Below are 19667 nucleotides of genomic sequence, written 5' to 3' on the forward strand. Positions count from 1 at the left end.
AGGCCCCATCATCCACAAACAGTGACCTACCTATATCCTCTGGTAGCTTTGTGAAGACATCATTGATCATAATGATGAAAAGTAACAGGCTAATCACACTACCCTGAGGTGTACCATGTACTGTTTTAATAATTCTCCCAACTAGACTCAGCCCCAGAGCCCCTTATATACACCTGCCAATCAATAGGCAACAGGTGCACCTCCTTAAGCCAAGATGATCCTATTTGGGCTTAAGGGTGAAAGTAGGGATGGCTGCAAGACCCGGAGTCCAGAGTCCGCGGACCAGATCAAGACCCGGAATGTGAATTACGGACCGGACCATAACACTTTATTTAGAGAGTGGTAGCTGTGTGGAACGAGCTTCCAGTAGAAGTGGTAGAGGCAGGTTTGATTTTGTCATTTTAAAAAAATTGGATAGGTATATGGATGGGAAAGGAATGGAGGGTTATGTGCTGAGTGTGGGTCAGTGGGACTAGGTGAGAGTAAGCGTTTGGCACGGACTAGAAGGGCCGAGATGGCCTGTTTCCATGCTGTAATTATTAAATGGTTATATATGGTTATAAAATAAACAACCCCCTGAACCTGACCAGCATTAACAAGTTAATGTCTTGAAGGTAAGAACTTTTTCTCTGCATTCCCCCTTTTTCAGTAGTTGCATCTCATTGTTTCTAATTTAGTTTGGTAATTAAAGAAATGGTCTCTGTCCATAAATTGATGTCACTACAACTGATACAGTATTATAAACTCTATTGATGCAGGGTCCCAGCGTGAAGTACCTTCACAGATGCTGATTAATGCATTGAGTTCCTCTTTGTTTTTTTTCCAATATCTTCCATCTTTTGTTTCTTTTCTGATGCAGGTAGTGTTAGCCGTAAAATTAATGCCAGGCAAATATTAGCCTTGTTGGGGAGAATTATGTATGTAAATGCCTGGACCACTTTCCCATTCAACGCTATGACAACTGGCATGACCTAAAGTGCAGGAAACCATCTTTGTGTGTGATTTTCTTATGAACTGGCTTCAGTTTCCCAGCTGTGACTTTGGTTGGAAAAGGTATTTTACTCACCCTAAACACTGGTTTTACCAATGTTTGACAGAAGGTAGAGCAAGAAACTGGAAGAACCCCTCTAGATATTGTAGTCATAATGTTTGGTATTTTTAATTTTCTTGACAATCTTCTATGACTAAATTTTTTCTTACAGACCATCCCTGGGTTACGAGCACCCAATTCATGGACCACTGTACCAATGAATGAATGGTGCTGCAGGAGTCTTCTGTCATACAGGTATGGGGTAGTTCTACATGCCGACCCCCTCCCTCAAGCAGCGACAGGCAGAGAGGACTGAACTCACTCACTCACACTCTGTGAGACTGGCCGCTCTCCCCCTGCCTCCTCGCTCTTCCATCACAGCTGTGACCCTGTCCCCCACACTGCTTTTGTTCATTTCCACCTTGTGAACAGTTTGAGTTATGCCTGTATTGCCCAACTAGTTTTAAACATTGGATGCTTTGATTTTCCCCTATAAACTGACAGTTTTATTCAGAATTAAGATTACCTCGGCTGCTTTCTGTGAGCCATATCTTTGCACCAACCAAACCCCACAAGCTTGCCACACTGCTGTGACGATATCCTTTTAGAATGTATCATTAACATCGTACCTGAGGGGTAAGCTTCCCGACACGTTGTGTTATTGGCTCATTCATGACTACTTCCACCTTGCAGCTATCCTTTTCCTTTGGGATGTTGAACACCAGGTTCTTCTCTGAGAGGAACACAGACTGCCCCTTGGGAACTGTGATGCCATGATTCACTTGAACAAGGGAAGGGGCAATGCATCTCCACACGATCAGCTGCAGGAGGATCGGACTCTCTATGCAGTGTTGCTTCATCACAGCAGAATCAAAACTTCTCGAATAAGTACTTCAAATCCACACCTCTTCACAAAATAGTGTCCACGTTTTTCACCGTCAACACGCAACGGACTCTGAGAAAGACTTCTCTGGACATTAGGCCTGACCTAGGTAGTCAGTTTTCTGCAGTGTCTTTCAGGTGAGAGCTTCTTCATTCCTGAAAAAAAATGTGTAAAAAGTAAATATTTCTTTGTGATGTGTTTCTAAGATGGAAGTTCAACTTTGTGATTTATTTCACGGCTTGAAGACCAGATTCATCAGCCCTCTGAACGCACACGTCTTCAGTAATAACTATTTTATCTTCCTGGAACACTACTTCTCCAAGGGACTGAAAATAGGAAATGACCATGATGGACAAAAACATCGCAATGATTGCTGTGATTCTGTGCATTCTACTTCCAGACAATTTGGGCAGGAGGGTCTGTTTCCAATCTGCATAGCTCTTTGCTCTGTAGCTCCATACATCAAACCGCTCGGGGTTCACTTTCCAAAATCACAAAAAGGTAAATTCTCTGTTGTCCATTCCTGTAATTTACTTACAACTACTGAGAAATTGAAAATTATAGTGACTTTTCATTAATTTTCTTTAAGACTTGTTGCAAACAAGTGAAATCAGAGATATTCTGTGTGTCAACAAATGCTGTACCTACTACAATTTTAATTTTAGTGGTGAAACAATGTACTTTGTAAACATGTAAGTAACAATGCTTATGGCAGGTCTTTATTAAGTAATCATATAGGAAAAGGGAAGCAGACAGTCTTCTGTCTGATCATCTTTTCTATATCACATCATATATTATACCAAGATTTAATAAGCCTTTTTAGCTGAACATAAGATTCCCAGGTACCATGCCCTAGGAAGAAAGTGAAAGTTTGCTCTGATGTCCTGATCAATTATCTGTCACACAGTCAATGACTAATCTGGTCATATCTTGGTTTTTGGTTGTGAATGCTCCCATGTTAAAGCCTACTGCCTTTCTGACTTACAAAGGCTACTGTACATTTTGAACACAAGTACATTGTTGAGAAAGTGTCTTACAGCAACCAAGACAGTAAGAGCCAATGATAAAATTAAAACCTTTTATTTATCTGCAAAATGTTAGTCTAAAAAATTAATTGCTCAGTATTTGCTTCTCGTGTGAAAAAAAGAACACAAAATTGTGCAAATATATCAAAATATAGGTGGCTTGAAATAGTTCTTCTGGCTATTTTCATTGAAATTGAGAGTCTATTCAATGTTCAATTACTCTTTGCAAAGTGCCGCTGATTGCAGCTCATATAAGTGACCCAGACATTTTTTTTAGGTACTTTGCAACTAAATGGATTGTTTATAAAAGAAATGTGAGGGTAGTGTTAGAGTGATTTTGGGGGGGGAGGGGGAGGGTTAGCAGATGTAGCAATTAACTGACTTTGGACATTAGCTTTCATATTTGAATACACATTGAAGATTAAATTTAAAATTCAGACCAGACAGACCAGGAAACAGGTACTTAACTGATTGTCTACATATGCATAAATCGAATCAACATCCTGTTCCATGGATATGACAGTAATCGACACTTGTTTTGGGTTTGATGGTGGGAAGATCCAGACATTTTAAACTGATACAGGCACAGTTCAAGAGAACATTGTAAATATGGATTTGTCTGAATTGTCCTGAATTTTGTTTGATTGTTAGCACATAAAATATTGGGTAGCATTGTGCCAGGCAGATCTCCCCCCACCCCGAAAGGGTCTCCATACGATGCCTGCCGTATGTTGAATAAAGAGGCTGTTTCATGTCTAGCTGTACTTCTCTCCAGTGACTTCATTCACTCAACAAGAGATATCACAGCTGACTAAAGGTAACTACAGAGGCATGAGAAGCTGGCCAAAGATGATTGAAAGGGAACATCAGCAGGGATGGCTGGAGCTTCTGGGCATATTCAGAAGATAGAGGATTGTTTCATCCCAAAAAAGAAGTATTATTAAGAGAAGAAGAGGCAACTTTGTTTCACAAGGGTAGTCAGAGACAGCTTAAAAGCAAAGGAGAGGGCATACAATACAGCACAAAGTAGTGAGAAATTAAAGGATTGGAAAGCTTTTAAAATCTTAGAGAAAACAACTCAAGAAGCAATAGAGAAAAAAATGAAATATGATGGTAAGCTAGTCATTAATATAAAAGATGATATCAAGAAGTTTTTCTGTGTATATAAAGAGTAAATGAGGGGCAAGAGTGAACATTTGACCTTTGGAAAATGACGCTGGAGTGGTAATAATGGGAGATAAAGAAATGGACAGTGAACAGAATAAATACTTTGCATCAGTATTCACTGCAGAAGATGACAGTAACATGCCATGAATTTGAGAGAGTCAAGAGGTAGAAGTGAGTGTAGTTGCTATATCTAAGGAGAAAGTATTTGGAAAGCTGAAAAGTCTGTAGGTAGATAAGTAACCTGGATCAAATGGACCATACTCCAGGGTTCTGAAAGAAGGAGCTGAAGAAATTGATCTTTCAGAAGTCAATAGATTCTGGATTTGTTCTAGAGGACTGGAAAATTGTACATGTTACACCACTCTTTGAGAAGAGAAGGAGACAAAAGTTAAGAAATAATAGGCCAGTGGTTGGCAAGATGTTGCGAGTCCATTATCAAGGATGAGATTTCAGGGTACTTGGAGGTATAAAATAAAATAGGCTGGAGTCAGCATAGTTTCTTGAAGGGGAAATCTTGCATGACAGATCTGTTGGAATTTTTTGAGAAAATAACAGGCAAGATAGATAAAGAAGTCAGTGGATGTTTACTTGGAATTTCAGAAGTCCTATTTTGACAAGGTGTCATACATGAGGCTGATAAACAGGATAAAAGCTCAAGATATTACAGGAAAGGTACTACCAGGGACAGAAGAATGGCTGACTGGCAGAAGGCAAAGAATGGGAATAAAGGGGCACTTTCTGCTTGGCTGCCAGTGACTAGTGGTGTTCCGTGGGGGTCAAAGCTGGACCTGCTCCTTTTCATTCAGATTCATTTACTTATCACTTGTACATCAAGGTATACAGTGAAATGCATTGTTTGCATTAATGCCCAACACGACATAATGATGTGACGGGGACAGCCCGCAAGTGTTGCCAGCATAGCCTGCCCAAAATGATCGGCAGAACACAAAACACAACCGAACAGAATGCAACAAGCAAAAAATCGACATCAAAATAATTCTCATCCCTCCCTCCCTCCCTCCCAGCCATCCATCCATACACATACACACTAACATCAAGATCTTTAGATATTAAGATATTATCAGCCATAAACATAGGCTCAAAGAATCATAGATAAATACAGCTCAGAAACTAGCCCTCTGGTCTAACTAATCCATGGCAAACAGTTTGTCTATGTGAGCATGCATTTGGCCCATGTCCCCCTATTCCCATTGATGTATCTGTTAAAATTGTAATTATACACATTTTTACCACTTCCTCTGGCAGCCCATTCCATATATCCATCACCTTCTGCAGGAAAAAATTAATCCCCCATGACTCTATAACTCATTGCACCATCTTAAAGCTATGCACTCTATTTTTAAATTCCTTTACTCTGGGTTAAAAGATCACACCCATTCATTATCTATGCCATGATTTTATATATGTTTTTAAGGACACCTGTCATTCTCCTATGTTCAGATAAAAATACTGTAACCTTTACAGACTCTCTTTATAAATCCAGCACCCTATTGAATAGTAGAATAGGCACAAAGGGCTGAATGGCCTAGTCCTGCTCCATTTCTCCTCCTTTATTGAAAACCAAGTTACTATCAGCTGTAGTCCAAAACCAAACAATATTTTCTTGTTATTTTCCCACCTGATCTTCAGTTCCACTAACAAAAAAGGATCTGAACACCAGGTTAATGTGATACCTCCCAGATAATGCCACCACCCATGTCAAATATACATGCTGGCAACTTTCCTGTAAAGTTTTTGGCAACTTTCTTTATCTGTAACGGAGTGCAGTCAAAAAACATTGCTGTCAAATTTATATTCATTAACTTAAAATATCATACACACTGAACTCTGAATGAACTTTACACAAAAAAATGAAATAAACAGGAAAGAATGCTTCACGTTGCTTTATTATCCCATTTTAATGAACCTAAGAAAGTTTACTGCACTTGATTTGTAAGTATAAGATATAAAATGTACTACCACGACTTTACTCCAGAAACATACAAAAACATTTATGAACTAGTAGGTTTAGGCAACAAATGAAGTGTTGTAACTTTTAAGTGGATATTGGCTTTGAATGTTTGAGTATAGATGCACGTATTATTTTTCATCAAATACACATTCTCAACCAGGTGTTCCTGATCTGGGGTCCACAGACCCCTTACTCAATAGTATTAGTCCATGGCATAAAAAAGATTGGAACCCCTGTTCTAGATATTATAAGCTGCTCAGCAAGCTGTGACTTAATTTAATCATACAGCACCAAAACAGGCTATTTGGCTCACCAAGTCTGTACTGAGCACCTAATATAATCCAACACTATTTTATTCTCCTGTATTACTGTCAACTGCCCTTCCCCACATTCTCATCTGTAGACTACAGTGAAAGTCAAAGTGACCAAATAACTTAGCAACTTGCACAATCTTCAAGGAAACCCAAAGCTCTTGAATTAAACCTATGTGGATATCGGATGAACATGCAAACTCCACACGCACGCACACAGCACCGGAGCTCAAGGTTGAATGTAATTACTGGAGTGTGAGTCAGTAGCTCTGTGCTGTCCTACCCCTAAAGTTTAACTTTTGTGTTCCATTCAATGATGCAAAACTGAGTTCCAAATCTTATTTCTGAATTTGAATTGACTTTATTTTTTATATCCTTCACATACATGAGAAGTAAAAGATCTTTATGTTGCGTCTCCATCTAAACTTGCAATGTGCAATCATAGTAATTTAAAATAACTTATAATAAATAGAACAGTCAATGTAACATAGAAATACATTTAATCAACGTGAGTTAATCAGTCTGATGGCCTGGTGGAAGATGTTGTCCTGGAGCCTGTTGGTTCTGGCTTTTATGCTGCGTTATCGTTTCCCAGATGGTAGCAGCTGAGATAGATTGTGTTTGAGTTAACTCGGGTCCCCAATGATCTTTCAGCCTCTTTTTTCACACCTGTCTTTGTAAATATCCTGAATCATGGGAAGTTCACAGCTGCAGATGTGTTGGGCTGTCCGCACCACTCTCTGCAGAATCCTGCGACTGAGGAAAGTACAGTTCCCATACCAGGCACTGATGCAGCCAGACAGGATGCTCTCAATTATGTCTGTGTAGAAAGTTCTTAGGATTTGGGGACCCATACAAAACTTCCTCAACCATACGAGGTGAAAGAGGCACACTGCACTGGGAGAGGGAGAGATTGAAAATGTCTGTAAACACACCTGTCAATTGTGCTGCACACATCCTGAGCACTCACTCTGAGATGTCGCCTGGCCCCACAGCCCTGTGACTGTCCACTCGTTGGAAACATCTGCGTAGCTCAGCCTCAGAGATGACCGGGTTGCAGGTTGCAGCGGTGGCTTTCCTCAGAGGCTCAGAGTTAGCAACATTGAACCAAGCGTAGAAGCGATTGAGCTCATCTGGGAGAGGGAGCGTGATATTTGACTTGTAACACCATTACATTTGACTTTGAAGTCTGCGATGGTATGAAACTCTCGGCACAAGTCACGTGTGCTATTCATTGTGAATCTTGGCTCAATCTTGTCCCCGTATTGTTGTTTCGCAGCCTTGGTAGCTTCTTTTCTTGAGCTCCAGCCGATGGCCGGCAGGATAAGCTCTGTGTCACGCGGTAAGTGCTGCTCACACGGAATTGCTGATCCAGGGTTTCTGGTTCGGGAAGACCCCGACCGACTTCTGGGGGACAACATCGTCAATGCACTTCTGGATGAAGCACGTGACTCCATCAGTGAACTCGGAGACATCCTCATCATGGAAGACATTCCAGTCGACGTCATTGAAGCAGTCCTGCAGCATGGAGACCGATTGGTTGGACCAACAATGGACAGTTTTAACCATGACCACCTCTTGTTTCAGCTTCTGCCTGTATGTTGGCAAAAGCAGGATCGAAGAGTGATCTGATTTTCCAAAAGCTGGGCGAAGGAGTGCTTTGTGAGCGTTGTGGAAGGGAGTGTAGCAGTGGTCAAGTGTGTTATCTCCACGAGAGCTCAACTTAATGTGCTGACAAAACTTCGGAGAGACTTTCATCAGTGACGCTCGATTAAAGTCATTGGCGATGATGAAGGCAGCCTCTGGGTGTGTAGTTTCCAGTGTATTGATGGCCTCATACAGTTTGGCCCATTTATGCTTATTTTGGTTTGGTATTGCTATCTGAATCAGATATGCACATTGTTGACAGAGTTGTGGAGTATCTACTGGACTCAAAACAGAATAGGTAGGCGAGGATGATGATGAGCACTGAATAACGCCAGCACTCCCATTCCCAGATCCAGTTAACATGTCCCCTATCCCTTGCATTAAAGAAAACATAACTTGCAGCAGGGGAGAAAGAAAACAGCCTTTGCTTTTAAAATAATCATCAACTATTTTCAAGTTAGTTGCAGATTGAGTTTTACTGACTATTGGCATGTACCTGGTGCCTCTTGACTTCTTTAAAGAGTGGTCTTGCATCTGTTGACAGATACTCTCCTGCCTTCAAAGGTTCTGAACATGGGGCTATTGGAATATAGCATGCCTAGCAGAAGAGATGTTGAGCAGGTAAACATGCAGAAAGAAGGAAAAAAGGAGAAAGTTGGAGTCATATCTTCCCAGAGTGTCCTCCCAGAACCTGAGTAGCTGTCAATGGATGAAATGCTTCATTGTCTGCAGCCAAGTTGCAGATGACTGTAACCACTTATCTGGTTGATAACTCAACCAGAGGCAATCAAAGTGCTCTTAGATTTCTCACAGCCTGAGGAAAAAATAAATCCTGCCCTTTTCTGTCTACTAAAAATAATAACCAGCTCAAAATATGCTCTGTACATTTCATCATCATCTCTTGCTGGAAGCATCATGAGATTTTAGAAGAAATGTTGACTTCACTGCTTGCCGAAGCTTCTCTGAGATTGCATATGAACCCTGGCATAAGCAACTCAATTCCATACCCAACTCAAGACTCTAGTATCTGCTGAAAGCACATGAATACCATGCCATAACATGTCATGTCATACCAAGCCAGACCATACTGTGTAATGGACTACCATATTGTGCAAAGCCTTGCACTCATTATTGTGTGGACAGAAAAATGAGGAAGGAGCAGGACATATGTATTCCAAAAATGAAGAAACATTCAAATGGTAAAATAGTACAACCGTGGCTGACAAGGGAATTCAAAGCTAATGTAAAAACAAAAGAAAGGGAATATAACAAAGGAAAAATTATTGGGAAGATAGAGTATTGGGAAGTTTTTAAAAACCTACAGAGAGCAACTAAAAAAGTCATTAAAAAGGAAAAGATGAAATTTGAAAGCAAGCTAACAAATAATATCAAAGTGATTAGTAAAAGTTTTTTTCAAGTATGTTAAAAATAAAAGAAAAATGAGAGTGGATATAGGACCTCTTGAAAATGAGGCAGGAGAAATAATTACAGGAGCAAGGAGATGGCTGATGAACTAAATGAGTATTTTGCCTCAGTCTTCAGTGTGAAAGACACTAGCAGTGTGCCTGATGTTGTAGTGTGCGAAGGAAGAGAAGTGGGTGCAGTTACTGTTACAAGACAGAAAGTGCTCAAAATGCTGAAAGACCAAAAGGTACATAAGTCATCCAGACCAGAGGAAATGCACCCTAGGGTTCTGAAAGAGGTGGCATTAGAGACTGTGTTAGCATTAGAAATGATCTTTCAAAAATCATTGGACTCTGGCATGGTGCCAGAGGACTGGAAATTTGCAAATATCACTCCACTCTTTAAGGAAGGAGGAAGACAGCAGAAAGGAAACTCTATCTAGACCAATTTGCCTGACCTCAGTGGTTGGGAAGATGTTAGTGTCAATTGTTAAAGATGATGTGATGGAGTGCTTGGTGACACGATAGTACAAAGCCAGGAATATCCTGCCTGACAAACCTGTTGGAATTCTTTGAGGAGATTACAAGTAGGATAGATAAAGGGGATGCAGTGGATGTTGTATATTTGGACATTCAGAAGGTCTTCAACAACGTACCACACATGACGCTACTTTCTAACTTAAGAGCCGATGGTATTACAGGAAAGTTACTAACATGGTTAGAGTATTAGCTGATTGGTAATAGGCAGTGAATGGGAACAAAAGTATCCTTTTCTGGTTGGCTGCCAGTGACTAGTGTTCCACAGGCATCAGTTTTGGGATCACTTCTTTTTATGCTGTACATAAATGATTTAGATGATGGAATACATGGTTTTGTTGCCAGGTTTGCAGATGATATGAAGATTTGTGGAGGGGCAGGTAGTGTTCAAGAAACATGTAGGATGCAGAATGACATGTAGGATGCAGAAGAGGAGAAAGGGCAAGAAGGTGGCAAATGAAATACAATGTTGGAAAATACACAGTCATGCACATTGGTGGTAAAAATAAATGTGTGGGCTATTTTCTAAACAGGGAGAAAATCCAAAAACCTGAGATGCAGAACACCCTGAAGGTTAACTTGCAGTTGGTGGTGAGGAAAGCAAATGCAATACAGTATTAGCATTAATTTCAAGTGGTCTACACAAGAGCAGTATGTGATGCTGTGCTTTATAAGGCACTAGTGAGTATTGGGTACAGTTTTGGGGTCCTCATCTTAGAAGAGATGAGCTGGCATTGGAGAGGGTCCAGAGGACGTTCACGAGGATGATTCCAGAATTGAAAGGGTTATCATATGAGGAATGTTTGATGGCTCTGAGTCTGTACTCCTCGGTGTCATTTTTCAGCCCATATTTCCAGGTGATGCAGATCCCTCTGCAAACAATCATGGCCTTTCTCTCCGCCCAGTATATCCCCAAATGTAGTGTCATCCACAAATTTGCTGATCCAGTTACCCATATTATCATCCAAATCATTGATATAGATGAGAAACAACAATGGACCCAACACTGATCCCTGTAGCACACCACCTCGGAGAGGCAACCCTCTACAACTGCTCTCTGGCTTCTTCCACAAAGTCGATGTCTAACCCAATTTACTACCTCATCTTGATTGCTGAGTGACTGAACCTTCTTGACCAGCCTCCCCTGTGGGACCTTGTGAAGTACCTTATGCAGACAGCATGCACTGCCTTGTCTTCATCCACTTTCCTGTAACTTCCTAGAGAAACTCTATAAGACTGGATAAACATGATGTACCGTGCATGAAGCCTTGTTGACTATCCTCAATCAGTCTAAGTATACAAATATTTAATTATCAGGTGCCTTAGGATAACTTTCCCATAATTGACATTAATTACTGGCCTATAATTTGCTGATATATGTTTAGAGCCTTTTTTAAACAGCGGAATAACATTGGCTATCCTCCAGTCCTCTGGTACCTCACCTGTCTCTAAGGATGATTTAACTACCTCTGCTAGGGCCCTGACAATTTCTCTACTTGTCTCTTGTTGGGTCTAAGGGAGCACCTTGTCAGGCCCTGGGGACTTATCCACCAGATTGCAAACACCTCCTCCTCTGTAATCTGCAGAGGACCTATGAAGTTAATGCCGCTTTGCCTCATTCTGCAGATCCTGCATCTCCTGAGTAAATACAGATGCAAAAAACTTATTTGACACCTCCTTCATCTGTTTTGGTTCCAGAGGACCAATTTTGTACCTTGCAATTCTTTTGCTCTTAAGAGATCTGTAGAATCCCATAGGATTCTTCTTCACCTTGTCTGCCAGAGCAACTTCATGCCCATCTGGTCTCTTCCTTAAATGTTCTTTTGCATTTCTTATACTCCATTAGCACCTCATTGCTCTTACCTGCCTATACCTGCTATGCACTTCCTCTTTTCTCTTAACCAGGGCCTCTCTATCTCTTTAAAAAATAGGTTCCCTTGTAGCGATGTGCTACACACAGCACTGAAATAATGACACGCAGTCGGTAAGTCGTTTCGAGACTAGTTTATTCAAACTTCACAGCGCTGGCTTTTAATCCCTAGCGCCCGCCCTCTCCGGGCAGAAATGACGTCAGTGGTGCATTACCAAAGTCTCCCCCTGCGCTCTGGCTATTTGTGAGCCGGTTCGCCTGTGCAGAAAGTGGGTCGCCACATAACCTCCGCCCCCCCCCCCCCCCCCCCCCCAGAACCGGCGATACACCCCTCAATGTCCACAGTCTGGATCAGCCTCTGTTTGGGACGTCTGACTCTGCGCTGCGGTGCCTGAACCTCGACCGTCTGCGCCAAGTCCGCATGGGCTGGTTTGAGTCGGTCCACCGTGAAAACCTCCTCTTTCCCCCCAATGTCCAGAACGTTTGTAGACCCGTTGTTGTTGATCACCTTGAACGGTCCCTCGTATGGCCGCTGTAACAGTGCCTTGTGTTCGCCTCTTCGTACAAACAGAAACTTACAGTTCTGCAGGTCTTTGGGTACATGGGTTGGGGTCTGTCCATGCAGTGAAGTTGGTACGGGGGCCAGGTTGCCAAGCCTTTCACATAGTCTGTGCCCTCTTTGGGCACTGTGTGAATTCCAAGGAGGACACAGGGAAGCTCGTCCACCCAGTTAGGTCCTCTCAGGTGGACCATGAGAGCCGACTTCAAGTGATGGTGGAAGCGTTCCACTAGTCTGTTCAACTGTGGGTGGTAGGCAGTTGTGTGGTGTAGCTGCGTTCCCAACAGGCTGGCCATAGCCAACCACAGGCTGGAGGTGAACTGGGCGCCTCTGTCGGAGGTAATGTGGGCCGGTACCCCAAAGCGTGCTACCCAGGTTGCAATCAGTGCTCGGGCGCAGGAATTGGCAGATGTATCGGTGAGCGGGACTGCCTCTGGCCACCTCGTGAACCGGTCTCCCATAGTTAGGAGGTACCGTGCTCCTTGGGACACTGGTAGGGGGCCCATGATATCCACATGAATGTGGTCGAACCTCCGGTGGGTGGGTTCGAACTGCTGCGGCAGGGCTTTAGTGTGCCGCAGCAACTTGGCTGTTTGGCACTGTGCGCACGTTCTGGCCCATTCACTGACCTGCTTGCGAAGTCCGTGCCATGCAAACTTGCTGGAGACCAGCCGGACGGTTGTCCTGATAGATGGGTGCAACAAACCTTGTATGGAGTTGAAAACCCACCGCCTCCGGGTTGCCGGGACAATGGGGTGAGGTTGGCCGGTAGCCACGTCGCACAGGAGGGTCCTATCACCTGGGCCTACGAGAAAGTCCTGCAGCTGCAAACCCGAGACTGTGGTCCTGTAGCTGGGCATCTTGTCATCTGCCTGCTGTGCTTCCGCCAGTGCTGCATAGTCCACCCCCAGGGACAGGGCCTGGACAGCTGGTCTGGAGGGTGCGTCCGCCACGACGTTATCCTTTCCCGAGACATGCTGGAAGTCCGTCGTGTACTCGGAGATGTAGGACAGATGTCGCTGCTGGCGAGCCAACCAAGGGTCGTACACCTTCGTGAACGGGAAGGTCAACGGTTTGTGGTCCATGAACGCGGTGAACGGCCTGCCCTCTAAGAAGTACCTGAAATGCCGGATTGCCAGATAGAGTGCCAACAGCTCCCGGTCGAAAGCACTGTACTTGAGTTCAGGTGGTCGTAGGTGCTTGTGAAGAATGCCAGGGGTTGCCAGCGCCCCTCGATGAGCTGCTCCAGCACCCCACCGACTGCTGTGTCGGATGCGTCCGCCTTGAGGGCGGTCGGAACGTCCGTTCTGGGGTGCACCAGCGTCGCGGCATCCGCCAAGGCTTCCTTGGCTTTAACTAAAGCGGCTGCGGCCTCCTCGTCCCAAGTAATGTCCTTGCCTTTACCCGACATCAGGGTGTACAAAGAGCGCATGATACGGGCTGCTGAGGGGAGGAAACTGTGGTAGAAGTTCACCATACCAACGAACTCCTCTATGCTTTTGACCGTGTTGGGCGGGGCAAAGTGGCAGATCGTGTCTACCTTGGCAGGCAGAGGTATTGCCCCGTCTTTGGTAATCCTGTGGCCCAGGAAGTTGATGGTGTCAAGTCAGAACTGGCATTTGGCCAGGTTTATCGTGAGGCCGAAATCACTCAGGCAGGAGTAGAGCTGGCGGAGGTGGGACAGATGCTCCTGATGACAACTGCTGGCTATAAGGATGTCGTCCAAATAGATGAACGCAAAGTCCAGGTCACGTCCCACCGCATCCATTAGCCGCTGGAACATCTGTGCGTCATTCTTCAGGCCGAACGGCATTCGGAGGAACTTGAACAGGCCGAACGGGGTGATGAGTGCTGCTTTGGGGATGTCTTCAGGGTGCACCAGGATTTGATGGTATCCCCGGACGAGGTCTACTTTGGAAAAGATTCATACCCTGTGCAGGTTTGCTGCAAAGTTCTGTATGAGCAGCACTGGGTAGCGGTCTGGAGTTGTAGTCTTGTTCAGTCTGCGGTAGTCGCCGCATGGTCTCCAACCCTTGGCTGCTTTGGGCACCATGTGCAGCGGGGAGACCCATGGGCTGTCGAACCTCAGTACGATCCCCAATTCCTCCATCCTCTTGAACTCCTCCTTTGCCAGGCGGAGCTTTTCCGGGGGGAAGCCTTCGTGCGCGGGCATGGAGGGGTGGTCCCTTGGTCGGGATGTGGTGCTGAACCCCATGTCTGGGCGTGGCTGCTGTGAACTGTGGTGCCAGAGTCGATGGAAAGTCCGCCAGGATTCTGGTGAATTCTTTGTCCGACAGCATGATGGAGTCCAGGTGTGGGGCCGGCAACTTGGCTTCACCCAGGGAGAATGTCTGGAAAGTCTCGGCATGGACCAGTTTTTTTCCCTTGCAAGTCGACCAGCAGGCTGTGAGCTCACAAGAAGTCCGCCCCCAAGAGTGGTTGGGCCACTGCGGTCAGTGTGAAGTCTCACGTGAACCAGCTGGCGCCGAACTGCAGCTGCACTGTGCAGGTGCCGTAGGTCCGTATTGTGCAGCTGTTTGCGGCCCTCAGGGTGGATCCTGGCTTCCTGTTGCGGGTGTCGTACCCCATCGGGGACAAAACGCTGATCTCCGCTCTGGTGTCGACCAAGAAGCGGCGTCCCGACTGTTTGTCCCAGACATACAAGAGGCTGTCCTGGTGGCCAGCCGCCATAGTCATTAGTGGCAGCTGGCCCTGGCCCTTGCAGGGCGGGCGACAATGACGGGCTTTTATGCCCCACCACTGGTGGTAGAAACACTACTGCTCACTGGCCTCTTCACTCCTGCCTTTGTGTTGTGTGTGCCCCCCGCCGGACTTGGTCCGGTCTGCTGTTGGGCATGTGGACTGGTCATCTGACCGACGGACGCCATGCTCTCCCTCTTGGCTTTCTACAGCACATCTGCCTGGGTCCCCACCTTCCGGGGGTCACTGAAATCTGCGTCGGCCAGCAGCAGATGTATGTCCTCGGGCAGTTGCTCTAGGAACGCTTGCTCGAACATGAGGCAGAGCTTGTGTCCGTCAGCCAGGGCCAGCATCTCGTTCATCAATGCTGACGACAGTCTGTCTCCCAAACCATCCAGGTGAATCAGGCGGGCACCCCGCTCACGCCGTGTGAGGCCAAAGGTCCCAATGAGCAGCACCTTGAATGCTTCATATTTGCCTTCTTCCGGGGACGACTGTATGAAATCCGCAACCTGGGCGGCCGTCTCCTGGTCAAGGGTGTTCACCACGTGGTAGTAACGCGTGGAATCAGAGGATATCTGCCGAATCTGGAACAGGGCTTCTGCTTGGCTAAACCACACGCGTGGTCACAGCGTCCAGAAAGTCGGCAGTTTTAGCGAAACTGCGTGAACAGATGAAGAGTCGGTCATCTTTGGTCCAAGTTCCGTTTGGACAGTTGGGGTCACCAATGTAACAATGTGCTACACACAGCGCTGAAATAACTACATGCAGTCTGTAAGTCGTTTCAAGACTAGTTTATTCAAACTTTGCAGCGTTGGCATTTAATCCCTAGCGCCCGCCCTCTCCGGGCAGAAATGACATCAGAGGTGCATTACCAAAGTCTCCCCCCGTGCGCTGGCTATTTGTGAGCCGGTTCGCCTGCGTAGAAAGTGGGTCGCCACACCCTACACTTTTTATCTTTACCTTTTATTCTAAATGGCACATGCAAGCATTCCCTTTCCCCACTCTCATTCTCTCCCGCTGTGTATTCTCTCTATCTCCCCCCAAGACACTCTCAATCTCTCTCTCTTGTTTTCTCTCACTGTAGTTCTCTCTTTTGCCTCGCTATCATTCTCTCAACTCATTTTCTCTTATTCTCTCTCCCCCATTCTCATTCTCTCTCACCCCCCACCTACTCTCACTCCCCCTTACTCTCTTCTCCTCTTACTCTGTCACTCTCAGCTGCTCCTGCCTCCGAGAAACAGCAGATGGAGACCAAGGCTTAGATGGACTTGCCTTCATTCCCATAACTCAGACAACATGCAATGCCAATGCAGTGGGAGATAGAGGAAAGGCAAGAGAGTGGTTGGTTAGCAATAAGACTCTGGCCTACAGAAGAGATTGGAGGGGCTCCCAGCGGATAATCGGTGGGTCTCTTTGTACTTTATCTGGAAGCTACTTAAATATTGCTTCTGTGGAATACTTTTCAAAGGTTTCAAAGAGTTGTTTTGTTGAATAAAGGTCATTGCCAATTATAGTCAGACATAACCTCTGTAACACCTGACATGTTATCCCTACTTCTAATCAATGTTCATGGGGAAATAAAACCAATACCAAAATAATAGTTGACAAGATATGGCTTTAGTTCAAAATTTTGTTGAGAACTGTTTAAGGGCAACTGCAGTTCCACAAATCTGAAGGCAGATGATTACAAACTCCCATGTTTCCATTAAACAATTGAAAGGCCAATAGGCAAATGGTCAGAGCACAGAGGGATTAAAAAGAGTCACAGCTAAATACAAAGGACACACATTAAAAAGTCCTCACTGCAAGACATTCAACACACTTGTCAAAGGATCATTTTCCTGGACATTGAGAAGTCTCCCCTGGAGAAAATTAAAGGAATTCACACAGAGTGGATATGAGCAACCCAAAACCCAAGTAGACAAAAGCCACCATCAGTTTGTTGTTTAAGGAATAAGACCATAAGATATAGGAGCAGAATTAGGCCATTTGGCCAATTGTGTCTGTTCCACTATTCTATCATGGCCAACTTATTATTCCTCTCAAATCTATTCTCCTTGTTTCTCCCTGTAACCTTTGATGCCCTGACTAATCAAGAAACTATCAACTTCAGTGTTAAATATACTCAATGACTTGGCCTCCACAGCCTCCTGTGACAATAAGTTCCACAGATTCACTACCCTCTGGCGAAAGAAATTCCTGCTCACCTCTATTGTAAATGGATGCCCCAGTCTAGCCTGAGGCTTGCCTTCTGGTCCTAGACTCACCTGTTGTGTCTATGCATAACTACATATCGATTAAATAAAAGCACACATGTGGGAGATAGCTTTAACTGGTGTTTTCACATTGGGAGAAAGAGAAAAAACAATGCACATGCGTAGACAACAGCACATGTGCAGACAACAGATCATTACGAAGTGCTAAGGGGGGAGGTCATTGCTCTGAAAGGAATGGATCCATACATTACACTTCCTCCCCCTTTAGATTAATGCAACATATAGCAGTATATGTACGAAACATTGAATTTCCCTTTCATAAACTCATATTCCAAATAAACATGCTTTCACAATAACAGTCCATAACTAACTTCACAGTTCTAAAGGTTCAATCTTTTGGGTGGTGTTCTGTTTGGTTTAGGATAGTACCTCTGGACCTGTGGAATGGCATCAGGTTTTGCAGGTGTGTCCTGTCAACGATAACATTTTTGTCTTGCCCCTGGGCCTATGGAGCGGCATCAGGTTCGGTAGGTATTTTGTCTAAGACGAGGTTCTCAGCTTCTGGTGTCACGTTGGTGTCAGTGACATGATCATCACGGAGAGGTAAGTCCGATAACTATAATGTATCCATCTTGTTGGATGCAGTCGTCTCAGGTGTGTTCTTCAGTTGAGCATCTAGTATCTGGTCCACATGATGTCTCCATGTCTGATCTCTAACACCCACTGTGTACATCAGTGGTCCAGTTCTTGTAGCTGTCCTGTTGGGTATCCATTTGTCTTCTCAGTAATCATGCACTAGGACTTCCTGTCCAACCTTGAAGCCCCTTGCCGATTCACTTAGCAAATGGCTGAACTGCTTATTCTGTGCTTCCCTTCAGAGGTCTGTTTTCAGGAGGTCCATGTGAGATCTCAGATTCCTGCTTGTGAACAGCTTTGCAGGTGCTTGACTGCTTGTCGCAAGAACAGTGTTTCGATACACAAAAACAAAGTTGTCCACTTTGTGCTGTAGAGAAATGTCCTCCTTGTCCATCACTTTAATTGACTTCTTGAAGGTTTGGATAAATCCTTCAGCTAACCCATTTGTTGCTGGGTGATAAGGAGCTGACTTGATGCCATTTTTCTTTATGAATAATCAAATTTCTTCTGAAGTGTTTTGCAGTCCATTTTCACTCATGATTTGTTCTGGTAAGCTGGTTCAGGTGAAAATATTCCTCAGAATGGTGAAAGTCTTTGTTGTGGTGGTAGACTTTATTGGTGTGACCTCAGGCCACTTCGAATGAGCATCCACAGCTATTAGAAACATGGAGACCATGGATGGCCAGCGAAGTCAATATGGACTCTTTGCCATGGTGAAGACATCCACTCCCATGGGTTTAACAGTTTTGAACTTTCTGGCGTCCATTTGGCCAAGTCTTTAATCTGTTTATCTACTCCCTTCTCATTAGCACTAAGCAGCCGTGACAGTCTCTGGTCAGTGCTACCATTTGGGCCGCAGTTGCCTTTTGATCCTGTGTTGTTTGGTACCCTTGAACCCCATGTCATAAGAGTGGGTTCCTGTGAATGGTGACCAATGTTGTAACCAGTTAGTAGGCATCACTGGAATTCCCTTCCTTGGATTGAAAATGGACACAAGGGGCTGGTGATCTGCCAATAGCATAAAATTTTGTCTGTAGGAGTAGTTGTGCAACTTCTTTATTCCCCATACTAAACTAAAGGCCTCTCGGTTAATCTGTGCATAGTTGCATTCTGCACTTGTCAGTGATCCTGAAGCAAACATAATCAGGCACTCAAATCCATTTTTCATAATGTGTGACAAAACAGCTCCAAAGCCATAATGGGACACATTGCAGGTCAGTCTGATAGGCACCGATGGGTCATAATGGGTGAGCAGTTCATTGGATATTATTAGTCATCTTTGTTTCCTTGAATGCTCTTTCACATCTTTCTGACCACTCCCACTTTGCTCCTGTCTATAACAGTACATTCAGTGGATGCAGCACCTAGCAATGTTTGGGAGAAACCGATGGGCGTAGTTTACAAGGCCCAAGTATCAGGTGAGTTGTGACACATCTTCTGGTTTGGGTGCCTGTCGCACTGTTTCATTCTTCCCTTGTGACATATGAAAGCCACGCTTGTGAATGGCATGTCCACAATATAAGATTTCATTCTTGAAAAACTCACATTTCTCTCTCTTTGCATGCAGACCATACTCACTCAGCCTGGTGAGTACTTTACCAAAGCTAGAGGAGCTCTTCACCTTTACCAGTCACAATGATGTCATCAAGGTAACATTGTGTTCCTGGGATACTTCGGAGCACTTGGTCCATTGCCCTTTGCCAAACTG

At 44.5% G+C, this 19667-nt stretch overlaps 1 protein-coding gene across 8 annotated transcripts in view; it reads right to left on the minus strand.

Moving 5' to 3' along the window:
- frem1a (Fras1 related extracellular matrix 1a) overlaps positions 1 to 19667 on the minus strand; it is a 189282-nt gene that overhangs the window by 134661 nt on the left and 34954 nt on the right. For all 8 annotated transcript variants that reach the window (XR_009513126.1, XR_009513127.1, XM_059974686.1 and 5 more), the window contains one exon: positions 1660 to 2068. Coding sequence is in view for 6 of the 8 variants with exons in the window: in XM_059974686.1 (XP_059830669.1) it covers positions 1660 to 1890 (231 nt within the window). In the remaining 2 variants the exon portion in view is untranslated. The remainder of the gene's footprint in view (positions 1 to 1659; positions 2069 to 19667) is intronic.

The sequence above is a fragment of the Hypanus sabinus genome, chromosome 7 (assembly GCF_030144855.1).
Source record: "Hypanus sabinus isolate sHypSab1 chromosome 7, sHypSab1.hap1, whole genome shotgun sequence".
Taxonomy (NCBI): domain Eukaryota; kingdom Metazoa; phylum Chordata; class Chondrichthyes; order Myliobatiformes; family Dasyatidae; genus Hypanus; species Hypanus sabinus.